The 14,120-nt window shown below is 38.6% G+C and overlaps 1 protein-coding gene and 1 long non-coding RNA gene across 4 annotated transcripts in view; one reads left to right on the top strand and one right to left on the bottom strand.

Annotated features, from left to right (window-relative positions):
• Sik2 (salt inducible kinase 2) overlaps positions 1 to 14,120 on the bottom strand; it is an 81,962-nt gene that overhangs the window by 24,657 nt on the left and 43,185 nt on the right. For all 3 annotated transcript variants that reach the window (XM_048343819.1, XM_048343818.1, XM_048343820.1), the window contains one exon: positions 8,265 to 8,426. In XM_048343819.1, coding sequence (XP_048199776.1) covers positions 8,265 to 8,426 — 162 coding nt within the window. The remainder of the gene's footprint in view (positions 1 to 8,264; positions 8,427 to 14,120) is intronic.
• Positions 11,773 to 13,317, top strand: LOC125349567. Its single transcript, XR_007210535.1, has 2 exons — positions 11,773 to 12,412; positions 12,653 to 13,317. It is a non-coding gene; the product is annotated as an uncharacterized LOC125349567 (long non-coding RNA).

Here is a 14,120-nt window from a genome sequence, read left to right as displayed (position 1 = left end):
CACAGATGAATGGATCCAAAAAATATGGTACCTATACACAATGGAATACTACATAGCGATTAGGAATGGTGAAATATTGTTATTCACAGGGAAATGGTCAGAACTCGAACAAATAATGTTGAGCGAGACAAGCCTAGAACACAGAAAACAAAGGGCATGATCTCCCTGATATATGACTGTTAAGATGGGGTGATGGAGAGACAGTAGAGACCAGGTCTGTGAAACCAAAAACTGCTTGTCAAATGGTATTTCCCACAGAATTGGGTCAGCGACCCAACATTATGTAACTAAAACCAAACAACTACTCAACATATAAAGGTCAAAAATTGACCTCAGTGGAATACAATAGCTCAAAAGCTATGTATGTACGTTCATATAAGACTACTGTCGACATATTGTCTAATGTCGACATTACATTTAAAGCCCTAGGCGAATTTTCTTTGGCGTAGGCCACGTGGCTACTGTGTATGTTCTTGGTACATTGTATATTGTATATATGTCTGCCTGACCTAGGGAAGGGAAAGAAAAACAGGGTGTAAGATATCACAAGAAATGTACACACTGCCCTACTATGTAACTGTACCCTTTTTGCACAACACCTTGTCAAAAAATTTTTGTTTAATTAATAAATAAATAAAAAAAGAAACTCCTGATATAGACAGCATGAAACAGGCCCGATAATGGCTGCACATTAAACCATAATCATAAGATGTTCTTTTCCTATATGTAAGTTGAGGGCACTCCCCAAACAGCACTGTAAAGTTTCAGTGTCTCAAAGTGCCCTTACAGAGTCACTTCATTCCGAACTCCCCATACCCCAGTGGAATGAACAAAAGGGAGTCACAGGGGTTGGAGGTGTGGTTCAGGTGGTACAACACCAGCCAATGAGTAAAATCATCTGATGCCAAGTTCAAGTTCTGGTCTCGGATTAAAAAAAAAAGTCACAGGCAGAGCCCGTTGGGAAGGCAGCCTGGCTATCATGGCCTAGGGATCTCCCAGTGGCATACTTCATAGCAAGAGAGCAAAACCTAGGGGAGAATTACCATGCCTGTGTTAGGTAGTCCACTTGCAATCTTGGCTTTACAGATCTAGGACAGAGAAGGCTTCACATTTACTCATAAGAAGAGTGGCATTAAGTAGACATTTAGTTCTTTTCTCTGTAAGTAACTGAGAAAATACAATATTAAAGGAAACACTGAAGTTGGGTATGGTGTCAGAAGCCTGTACTCCTAGCTACTCAGGAAGGAGACACAGGAGAATCACAGTTTGAGGGCAACCCAAACAAAAAGTTAGTGAGATCTTATCTCAAAACAACTTGGCATTGTTGGTTGAGGCCTGTAATCTCGGGTATCTGTGAAGTAGAGGGAGGAAGACTGAAGCCTGAAGCCAGTCCAAGCAAAGCACAAAATTCTGTCTAATAAAGAAATAAAAGGGGCTGGGGATATAGCCTAGTGGCAAGAGTGCCTGCCTCGGATACACGAGGCCCTAGGTTCGATTCCCCAGCACCACATATACAGAAAAAACGGCCAGAAGCGGCGCTGTGGCTCAAGAGGCAGAGTGCTAGCCTTGAGTGGGAAGAAGCCAGGGACAGTGCTCAGGCCCTGAGTCCAAGGCCCAGGACTGGCCAAAAAAAAAAAAAAAATTTTTTTTTTTAAAAAAAAGAAAAAAAAAAAAAAAGAAATAAAAAGCTGGGTGCTGGTGGCTCACACCTTAATCCCAGATCCTCAGGATCTTGAGATCTGAAGATTGCAGTTCAAAGCCATCTGGGGCAGGAAAGTCAGTGAGACTCATCTCCAATTAACCACTAGAAAACCAGAGGTGGCCCAGGGCTCTAAGTGGTAGAGCGCCTGCCTTATGCAGAAAAGTTCAGGGACAGTGTCCAGGCCCTGAGCTCAAGCCCCACAAACAAAATAAATAAATCAATAAACTAAGAAAAATAAAAGTAAACAAAGCAAAAAGGGCTATGGCCCAAGTGATAGACCACTTGCTTACTAAATGTAAGGCTATGAGTTCAATCCTCGGTACTGACAAAAAAAAAACAAAACAAAAACAAAACACCACAGGAAGACAACACGGTCCACTCAGCTATCACAACAGCACACACACACACACACACACACACACACACACACACACACACACACACATCTAGACTCCAGAGCACCTCAGACATTGTAGTTGGAATTGCCCAATGACTGGGATAAAGAAGAACTTGGAGTCAGGCAGATCCTGATTTTCTACTTAGGCAGGTAATTGTGGGCAAGTCAGCTCATTTCACAGAGCTTTGGTATCATATTTGCAAAAGGGGGACACTACTGTTCATGAAGTTGTAAATATTTATATAAGTAGAAGAAATACACAATGCTATTGAAAAAGTACTCAGTAAACTGCTGATATCACCAATATAGTCATTATTTTACTTATCTATCTTTCCCATCAGACTCAATTCCTTGAGCAGAATGGGGGAAACAAGTCTGTATACACACCCCACAGCATGTGGGGGCAGTATACAGGTGTCCAATAAAGATTTGTTGCATGAATTCTTTGTTCTTCATCTCTTTCTCTTTTCTTTTTCTTTTTTCCAGTATTTGTGACCAAATTCAGGATCTGTGCACACAAAGCAAGGCTCTACCACTGAGCTATAGCCCCAGCCCATGTCTTTAACTCTTTTAAAAGTTTTTGTTTTTGTTTTGATTACATGGTAATCTAAGCTTTTTGAGGAAGACTTCTCAGTAGTTATATAAAGGAGGGAGGTGAAGGCAGACAACTCCCTTGCTAGAGGATGTACAGCTAACTAGTATGTGGCAGAACTAGAACAGAAGCCTGGTTTGACTGCAGAGCCCTTTTAACCACCACCTTTATGTCCTTTCCCTGGCACTGTGACTTGAAGCTATTTTGGGGGGGGGGGGAGGGTGGGGGGGAGTCCTGGGGCTTGAACTCAGGGCCTGAGTACTGTCCATGGCTTCTTTTTGCTCAAGGCTAGCACTCTACCACTTGAGTTACAGCGCCACTCCAGGCCTTTTCTATGTATGTGGTGCTGAGGAATCCAACCCAGGGCCTCACGCATGCTAGACAAGCACTCTACCACTAAGCCACATTCCCAGCTCCTTGAAGCTATTTTTGATCATTAATAACTGTCAAGTTTAAGAAGTGGCAATGGGGAAGGTATTTAAAAATAAAAGCCTTTTTATTTCTTCATCGGCACATGGATAGTTTTCTTTATTCACAGCCTACTGCTTTCTGCCAAAATTATATAATAATATATAATAAGGAACAAATGAGTGGATACAATATGAAAATTCAGGATTTGTTTCTTACTACCCTTTACTAATGGGACTACATAGTTGGCCTTCAGTATCTAAGGGGAATTGGTTCTAGGATTCCCCTCCATGCATAGAAAGATCCACAGATGTGGGGCTGGGAATGTGGCTTAGTGGTAGAGTGCTTGCCTTGCATGTACGAAGCTCTGGGTTTGATTCCTCAGCATCACATAAACAGAAGAAGCTGAAAGCGGTGCTGTGGCTCAAGTGGTAGAGTGTTAGCCTCGACCAAAAAGAAGCCAGAGACAGTGCTCAGGCCCTGAGGTTCAAGCCCAAAGGCTGGCAAAAAAAAAAAAAAAAATCCACAGATGCACAAATCCCTTATAAAAATGGTGTAGTATTTGCATACAATCTACACAACCCCTTTATACAATATATGTTATATGTAGTACCTAATATAATAAAAAAGCTGAAGAGCCAGGCAATTGTAGTTCACACCTGTAATCCTAGATACTCAGGAGGCTGAGCTCTGGAGACTGCAGTTTGAAGTCATACTGGGGAGAAAAGTTTGTGAGATTTCATCTCTGAGCAGAAAAGGCTGAGCTAGAGGTGTGTTTCATGTAAGCAAGATGAGTAAACACAGGCCCGGAATTCAAACACTGGCACTGGCAAAAAGAAAAAAAAAAAAGCTAGTAACAGACTGTGGATCACCTTGACTATATACGAAAACTGCAATTATTGTTTTCTATTCTGTATCTTGAAAATTGACTGACCTTTATCTCTCTGATAAGGACAATAACAACAAAAATATTATTACTGTCATCAGTAGATTACATAAATTACCAGTGCCCAAATATCATAGCAAATGGTCAGTGTTTGGGGAATAATGGAGCCTTGCGAAGAACAAACATGTAGATCCTGATGATTACTGTATTGTATGAACCGAGAATAGGAGAGAAGGAACATCTGCCGATCTGGTTCCTTAAGTATGGAGCTGGGCCAAAGCTGCTCTCTTTCTACTGAACTCTGTTCCTGTTCCAGTAGCACCACCATGAGCAGCCGGGAACAGAGAACACACATTGTGAATAAGACATGGAGGAAGGCTAACAGTTTGTCATTGTTTACTATTGCAAAATTACCAAATACTTTCAGGATTTTTATTTAATTAAGGAGAAAGTGCTAGGTAAACTAAGTCACTAAAAGTAAAGGACAAAAAGCAAACAAAACAATGAAACCTGTCTTCAAGCTAGGAAAAAGTAAATAATCAGGCAGTTTTTAATCTCCAGCAGTGTGTTATAATGTCTAATTTATAATTTAAAAAAGCCTCTTAGTGAGAAGCAGATGGCTTAGGGATTAAATTTATCCCCATTTCTTAAATTAACCAGTAGAATGTAGCTACCTAGCCTCGGTGAGGAGTTACATCTCCTCTGTAATTATTGGAACAGCAGTACAGAAGATCATTGCACATGCTGATTTCAAGGCACACTTCACTGCCTACCAGTGAGAAAAGGCTGTTGCACAGCTCACTTCCAAACATCAGTGACTCTCCAGTCTGACAGGAGGCAAAGAATAATCGTCACAGCAGAGAGGAAACATGATTCTGCTCACCAGTGTGAGACATGTACTTTTCCAATCAGGGAGTTCAATGGGGTAAAAAGCAAATAAATTATCTTTTCAGCCTCAATGGATAAGCGTAAGAGAGGGGAAAACCAAAGCAACCAAGCCCCCTGAGAGTTCCTCTCCGTGCTCCTGGCTTAATGTGCTGCTCCAGCTAAGTAGGATTGAAGCACACAATCTTCCTGTGCTTATTTACATACAAGGATCATTTGAGGAGGGAGGGGTATGGCTCTCTGTCTCTCTCCCTCTGTGTAGGGTTTTGAACTCAGGGCCTTGTGTTACCTAGGCAGCTCTCTACAACCTGAGCAATATGCCCACCTGCTTTTGCTTTAGTAAATTTTCCAATAGGATCTCATATTTACTGTCCCTGTGCTGGCCTGTACTGTGATTCTCCTAATAATTCCAACATAGTGGGGAAAACAGAATCAACACCCCCCGCCCCCATCACACTTTTTATTAGTTGACATGGAGTCTTGCTTACTTTTTCCTTTTTTTGTTGTTAATTAAATTTTATTGACAAGGTGTTGTGCAAAGGGGGTACAGTTACATAATAAGGTATAAGTACATTTCTTGTCATATTCTGTTACACCCTCATTTTTCTTTCCCTTCCCTAGTCCAGGTAGGCATATATACAATATCCAGTGTACCAAAATCATGTACAGTAGTCACGTAGGGTACATCAAAGGAAATTTACCTAGAACATTAAACATAACGACAACAATAGAATCCTCCTGTGTCCTTCTCTTGGAGTTGTTTTTGCTTATCCTCATCTTATATAATCATGTGTACAGAGCTGTTGAGCTATTGTGATCCACTGATAGGTCTATTCCTAGACCTTTTTATGTTTGTTTAGGAGTTGTTTGGTTTTAGATACAAAACGTAAAGTTGCTGACCCCAACATGTAGAAATAGAATTTGAAAAGAAGTTTGTTATTTTGCAGGCCTGGTCTCTACTGTTCCCACCCCCCCACCCCAACAGTCATTTATCAAGGAGACCATGCCCCTTTGTTCTCTGTGTTCTAGGCTTGTCTCACTCAACATTATTTGTTCGAGCTCTGACCATTTCCCTGAGAATACCAGAATTTCATCATTTCTAATTACTATGCAGTATTCCATTGTGTACAGGTACCGCATTTTTTGGATCCATTCATTTGTAGTGGGGCATCTGGGTTGTTTCCATATTTGGGCTATTGTGAATTGTGCCTTGCTTATTTTTTCCTAGGCTGCCCTTGAACAGGCAATGCTTCTCACTACCTTTGCCTCCATGTAGCTAGGATTACATGCATGAGCCACCTCACCCAGCACACCTTTTTTTTTTTTTTAATTTAAGTAGCAGGAGGATAACAAATGGGAGACTTTCAGTAGATATCTTTTTGATAAATATTTTCACTTCCTTCACCTTTTTCAGTTCTAGGGCATGAAACTAAAACCATATACCCAGAACCTTGTCTCAATGTCTTCTGGTCAACAGGATGGCTGTTACATGCAATAGCGTAGATAGGTAGTGAGCCACCAAATCAAACCAGAAAGGAAATATTCCTCCTGGACAAAAGATAAATGGCTTGTAATACACAGGTCAGATTAATTGGGCTAATTATATATTATGAATTACATTTAGGTTTATTAAAGAGGAAAAATTATCTAGAAGAGGTCATTTCAAATGGAGTGATTAAAATTTGTTCTTTTAAGATTTGTGCTAATAAGGCTTTAAGACTGGCAAATTAAAAATAGCCTAAGTATGTTGTTGGGTTATGTCCACTGAATTTTGGGGCTTTGATTTCACATAAGATCAATTATACACTGAACACAAATAATCATTCCTTTTTACTGAGTGTTTATGTGGTACCAGGAACTGCAATTAATAATTTATTTTATAAACAGTAAAACTAACACTACATACCAGGCACTGTTTTAAGTACATAGCAAATATTGACTTAAGTAAGAACCACTGTGAAATGTGTCATTCCTTTATTACAGATAAGGAAACAGACAAAGAGGTTGGGAAATGTGTTCAAGGTCACTGATCTAGTAAGGATTCAAACTCTGTGCTACCTACTTGTCTCTAGTAATCATGGATTTCTACAATGTCCTTCAAAGACTGATTAGGCAGTTTTCAGTAGATAAGAAACTCTGGCCCAAGAGGTTAAAACATCATCCCAAGCCCTGTTTATTTTCCGAAAACTTCCTCCAATTAGTTCATACATGTGACACCCTCTACTATAAGTATTTACTGTAAGAATTTCAGATTGGAGAATACAATCAAATGTTTTTTCAACAGCTAGGAGGAAATAGCACTGCAATGACTGAAACTACTGAAAGCTAACAGTGCTTTGCATTCAGCCTCTTACTCTGAATATCCTAATACAAGGGTTAGAGGCTCCATGATTGAGGTTATGATAGGCAAACACAGGTGTCAGGTGACTCGGTGGAAAGAGCCACAGATAATGTCTGAAGTCATTACTACAGCAGGCAGCATAAACTAGAAGCTGATCTTAAAGCCATGTTTCTGTATTCTTTAGGATGAACCATGCCTGATACTTTCATTCTCCTTCTTCCCTCCCTCCTTTTCTTTTTCTGGCAGTACTGAGGTCTGAATTCATGCATGCTTGGCTTGCTTGCTCAGCTGGTATTCTACCACTTGAACCATAGCTGCCTGAGCTGACCTCAAACCACCATTATCTGGATCCCAGACTCCTGAGCCACCAGTGCCTGACTTCTTTTTTCTATCTTATAAACACAGACAAATATGTTCATTTAGACCTATCACACTATATTTTTCAATTTTATTAAAATATAATTGACAAATAACACTTGTATATATTCAAGGTGTACAATATGTTTTGATATATGTGTATATTGTGAAATAATTTCCACATATTGTATTTCATTTAGCATAGCACAGAACCTGACATATAAAATATCTACTGAGCTGTATGTACAAAGGCTAGGAAGAAAACAAGCTTTGTATCAAAGCAAGGATAGGTGCTTCTATGTCTCAAATCACTCTCATTCTGCTTCTATAATTTCCTTTGTCTTTTCTCCGTCTATCTCTTCACTGTGACCATCAACCATAATGAGAAGAGCAGGTTAGAGCACCAGCAACCTGCACTGTCCTCTGGCCCTCTCCATCCTTCTAATCATCCATATTCACACAAATTCCTCTTCCAGACAGGAACCTGGACACAAATCAGATCACAGGTGAAGCTCTGCCACTGTGTATATTAATAAGGAACTTATTTCCCTTTCTTGTAGCCACATATAGCAGTGAGGAAACAGAGAAAGTATACTTTGAGAAAGTTTGATGTCATCTATAGCTATCTACTGTTTCTGTACACTCAGGACAATAGCTCATATCTGATCTCTATAGAGCCAGCTGCATCCCGGTTACCTGCTATTTTGATATTCATATTGTTATCCAAAAGGAGATTTTCAGCCTTGAGGTCACGGTGTACAATCTTCCGGCCATGGCAATAATCAACAGCAGACAGAATTTGCCAGAATTTTCGTCTGGCTTCAGTCTCATTTAACCGACCATGATTAGCAAGATAGTCTGTGAAAGAAGACAGAATCTGCTGTTATTCATCAAAATAAAATAACCTCAGTTTTAGCATTCAAACTTTGGGGGATATCTTGTCTTAAAAAGTTTTCTTTTTCCTGTGAACAATCAGTACTTAAGCAATTGCTGGTTTCCAGTTTTGTTTTGTTTTTAAATCTTTGGCGAAGTATTCCAATATTTCACTGGAGTTCAGATAGTGAGAAGCCAAGACTTATATCAACCAGTGATACAATAATCACAAACAACTCACAATGATTTTTATCCTAGGCACTTCCTGCTTTTTCTATTGTTGCTGAAAATTTACTGAGTACTTCTCATAATGATATTCAATGTGTACAAAATCCATGGAAGACAAGAACATGAATGAATTCTCTGACGTCTCATCAGACAAGAATTCACATTCACGAACACACAGACTTGTTCTATAAACCATTGTCATGACATATGACTATAAGCCACAGCTATAAGACAAACATACTTCTGGGATATATTAGCTGTCTTTGTGCAATGTTACAATGTTTACTAAAGCTTCTTAATTCTACATAAACTATTATATGAATTCAAAAGAACTAAAAAATATAACTCATAAGGTTTCACCTGAAGATCTAAAAGCCTCTTGACATTTTGAAGAGGAGGAAGACTAACATAAATCTTCAAAGACTTACTTAGGATACCTTTCCTACATGAGGTTAAGTTAATACTCAATTATCTTAACACATTTTCTGCTGTAATGTATGTGTTTTACCAGTTGTTAAGTTCCATGCCATTGGCCATGATCTTCCTAATATTTAGTATGAAAATTTCTAACACTAGCATGTGACATTAGAAAAACATGTTCACATTACAGAATCTCCTTTAACCTTTATAAAATCCTCTGTAACTACTACTATGATCCCCATACTGGTTTTTTTTTTTTGGGGGGGGGTAGGTCATGGGGCTTGAACTCAGGGCCTAGGAGCTGTCCCTGAGCCTCTCTGTGCTCAAGGCTAGTGCTCTACCACTTTAAGCCATAGCTCTACTTCCATTTTCTGGAGGTTAATTGGAGATAACAGTCTCATGGATTTTGCTGCCTCGGGCTGGCTTTGAACTGTGGTCCTTACCTCCTGAGTAGCTAGGATTACAGGCAGCCAGCTTGATTCCTGTACTGTTTTAGATTAAAGCTAAAGGCTGGGAATATGGCCTATTGGCAAGAGTGCTTGCCTCGTACACACGAAGCCCTCAACACCACATATACAAAAAGGCCAGAAGTGGCGCTGTGGCTCAAGCGGCAGAGTGCTAGCCTTGAGCAAAAAGAAGCCAGGGACAGTGCTCAGGCCCTGAGTTCAAGCCCCAGGACTGGCAAAAAAAAAAAAAAAGTAAATGAAAAAGCTAAGATCACAAGGATTAAGCAATTTGGCAGAATTTATATCAATGGTAAGTGAACTAGTCAATCTGAAAACAGAACCACTGATTGAACTTATTATTTCAAATGTCTTTACTATAATCTTGAAATCCTAACCATCCTCTTAGAACCCTGCTTGAACATTACCTTCACTTCAGGTCTCTGATCACTTCAAGCAGATGTAATCTTTCTTCTCTGAATTCCTTGTCCCTTAACATATCCTGTATCACACTGGGAATCTCAAACATATCACAAACATCCCAGTGCACATATGTTTATATATATACATACATACATATATGTATATATATGTATATATCCCTAATAAGTATTTTGAATAAAAGATACTTTATCCAGATAGCCAAAGGTACTTAGTGGCAAGAGTGCTTGCCTCGTATACATCAAGCCCTGGATTCAATTCCCCAGCACCACATATGCAGAAAACGGCCAGAAGTGGCGCTGTGGCTCAAGTGGCAGAGTGCTAGCCTTGAGCAAAAAGAAGTCAAGGACAGTGCTCAGGCTTCCAGTTCAAGCCCCTGGACTGGCAAAAAATAAAAATAAAAAATAAAAAAGTATATCATCTCACAACAAAGGAATATAAGCATAACTAGTCTACACCTTCTATTCATCCTACACTTTAAATGAAAACAGGCAGAATTCTACTGAGATGGCAGATCATAATAACATCTGCCCTTGCCTGTAGAGACTATAGCTGACATCCAAAGCTGTGAACAAGAAAAGACCACTTCAGAATATGGAAAATTATTAAATTATTGGTAGAAAAAATGACCAATCTATCACCAGAGAGACTATGTTCAGTAACTGTGAAGGGGCGACATGTTTATGTGCAGAATGGTAAATCACATTCTTGCTTTTATCATGGAGAAGCTAGGAGATCTAGAATGAAGGGTTGGCCCCTTGGGTCAACATAACCCACATGCTTTCCTTGAGGTAATAATTTTTACTTCTACTGAAAATGTGGTTAGTACAAAGACTGAGACTTCATCAAAACAGACAAGCCTAACAAATTCAATTTGAACAAGTGAAATCATTGCTTGTGGTATACTTTGGCAACTTAATCATGCTTCTAGAAATTTCCCTACATTAGACTGTTTGCACCTGCACGTCTTGAATCAGTTCTTGAATCAGCTATTAGGAACCACTAAAAAAAATCTTCCAAAAAAGCAAAGTAAATTTTGAGATACATAGTTCAAAGATTTAAATATTATCTACAATTGATTTACACGTTCAAGCTTCAGCAATAAAGGCTATATAGGTCAAAATTATTTATAATCCTCATATAGAAGCCAGTAAGTTGTAATATAATATAGAATGGCAGTAACAGATATCAAACAGATGAGTTCAAATATTTTAATTTCTTTAAAAAAATATAGAAGTAAAACAAATTTCAGTAATTTTTTATAGCTAGGGAAATTCCAAAATACAGTAGAACATAAGTTCTAAAATACAGTAAAAATAAGTTTTACAGTAAGAAAACTTGACTTTGAATCTTGGCTTTATTTTTCACTGGTTTGTGTTGTTGGGCAAGTTATTTAGTCCCTGATTAGTTTGGACTGCTCAGTGATAAACTCCAAGTTTTGTACTTGGTGAGATACAACTGATCTGCTCATAAATTCTACCTTCATGGCCAAGAATCCTTTGAGGGGGCTTTATTTCTGCCCTACTCTATTGGCATCTATCTATACACAGCAATTTTTGTTGTGTGAGAATATCATGCTTTCTGCAGTGTCTAACAAGACTCTAATAACTAGTTACTACACATGTATACATTAGTAAAAACCTGAAACTTCTAACTTTGAAATATTTAACAGAGCAAATCTAAGGCTTGTAAAGATTTCTATGTACAAACAATAAGATTTTGGTCCAGTTTCTATACATGTGGTATACATCTTTTAAAAAACCTCAAAGCACTTCAGATATATGAATCAGCATAAAATAAGTCATGTTGAGAGTGAAGGGAACAACAGTAGCATATATTACTGCCCCAACTGTGCTATTTTCAGGTTAATTTCATGTAACTCCCTCTTGGAATTAAATTAAGCAAGAGCGTTAAACTACTTTGTGTTTAATAGTAAGTCATCCATTTATTCATTTGTTGAATAAATACTTGAATGACTTCTTTGTGTCAAGATGTGTGGTTCTTTGCCTCATAATATTTGTCAGGAGAGAAAAAGACAGTAAGTATATTAATAAAATGCTAATGACTGGGTACAACAAATGCCAGGTATATAGCGTAGTCAACTGGAAATTACCAGGAGGTAATTTCACTGAGACAGGGCAATTGTGAGAGGCTTCTCTGAGAAGGTGCTCCTCCAGCTACTCCAAAGTGACCCATACACTGCTCATGGAACCCAAAGGACACCAAGGAGGCTAAAGCACCAAGTGACGAAAGGGGAAGCTAAAGCTGAGAAGTCCTACGTGAAAAAGCCAAGAAAGAGTGCAAGGCTATGAGTTTAAGCCCCAGTACCAACAGGAAACACAAACACAAACAAAATAACTGCTGGAGAAGTCACCTCAATAAGGCCTAAGGAGGAAGTCTGTACTTCAAAACACTGGGAGATTATTTAAGGGCAAGTAGGTGAGATAGGGGCTGGGGATATGGCCTAGTGGCAAGAGAGCTTGCCTCGTATACATGAGGCCCTGGGTTCAATTCCCCAGCACCACATATACAGAAAACGGCCAGAAGTGGCGCTGTGGCTCAAGTGGCAGAGTGCTAGCCTTGAGCAAAAAGGAAGCCAGGGACAGTGCTCAGGCCCTGAGTTCAAGGCCCAGGACTGGCAAAAAAAAAAAAAAAAAAACACAAACAAACAACAAGTAGGTGAGATACCTGACGTGATTCACATTTCAAATTATTTAGAAACAATCTCAAATTGTGAACCCCTCTTTTATAAGCTGTACAATGCAAAAATTAAAGTCCAAAATGTCAGTTATCTCGGTGGGAATAGTCTTTGATGGCTGATATGGAAGCCACAGGAAGACAAATAAATTTATGATTCATATGAGAAAAGGCTAAGTAGTAAAAACTTTAATCAGCACTTCAAGGCAATCAGAAAGGATGTCATTAAACAATACGGGCTTGTAGACAAGTTCTGAAACATCCTTTTCATATAGTTCAGGAACAATAGCTAGATTTTCTTTACTGATTTTATGTAATAATATTTTACTAACTGCCCCAGAACTGTTTTAAGGCAGTAATTAAAAAAAGAAAAATAAGTCAACTGAATAGCCTGGGAAAGTGATCTCACTCATATTTAATATTACCAGATGATGATGATGTCACATGATGATGTCACCTTGATGGCATAAAAAATTCCAGACAATTTTTCCAATAGGTATTTTCATCCCACCTATTTTTGTCATCTCTATGGAAAATCAAAATCTGTTGTGAATTATTTCTGAGTAATGAGTTTGACTGGACTAATAAATGAGTCACTCTAAACTGAACTACTGATGCTGTGTGCTATTTACTCAGTATGGTAGTGTTATGACAATATTTATAAATGCAATCTGGTCACACTTCTAACACGTTCTTTATACAGATAAATACATCCAGATAGCTATTTTGATATGCAATTATTTCTTAAAAAGGGAAGAAATGTTCTCTATGCACAATGGTTTACCAAACAATGCAATTTTTAGGAATTAGGACTCAAATGTCAAACTTGGAAATTAATATACTAATGAAAGCAGTAGACTGGTTAATTTTAACATTTTAGTTTGAATATAGAAATACTATAAAATGGGTACATTTTTAGAAGGGCTGAGAGAACAAAGCCATACTAGACTAGTTCATTCAGAAGTGGACATTAGGAACCCAAGAATATGGATTAAAGTGTGCTGAGCAGGAAGTCAATGGAGCTCTTCAAGAAAGTTAGTTCATAGTAAATTAAGGCTGTTGGGCAAATAAATTCATGAGAAGTCAAGCCCCTTAGTTGCTTAACTGTGGTTTAGGCTCACTGGAGTCCCACATAGAAAATATGATGTGAAATCACTTTTCAGTTGGGGGGGAAAGACAATAGTGAAAGGGAAAAACTAGCTGCAAAAAATAATTTTATTCATCCGTTAACCATCTATAAGTCAATTTTGGTGACAAATACATGACAAGGCTGGAGTATTTCTGTGGCAGATTACTGTTCCCATTTCTTCATCCCCTCCTCACAGCAGAATTATTTATGCATATCTTTTGTCATGTGACTTTACAGTGTCTCCTAGAAGAACAGGTGATGTGCACCCATTCCTACTTGGTCTTAGTCATAGAAAATGTGTTGCTTAGTCATAAAACTCAC

Source organism: Perognathus longimembris, chromosome 3, assembly GCF_023159225.1.
Source record: "Perognathus longimembris pacificus isolate PPM17 chromosome 3, ASM2315922v1, whole genome shotgun sequence".
In the NCBI taxonomy this organism is placed as follows: Eukaryota; Metazoa; Chordata; class Mammalia; order Rodentia; family Heteromyidae; genus Perognathus; species Perognathus longimembris.
This window is presented reverse-complemented; position numbering and strand designations above follow the sequence as displayed.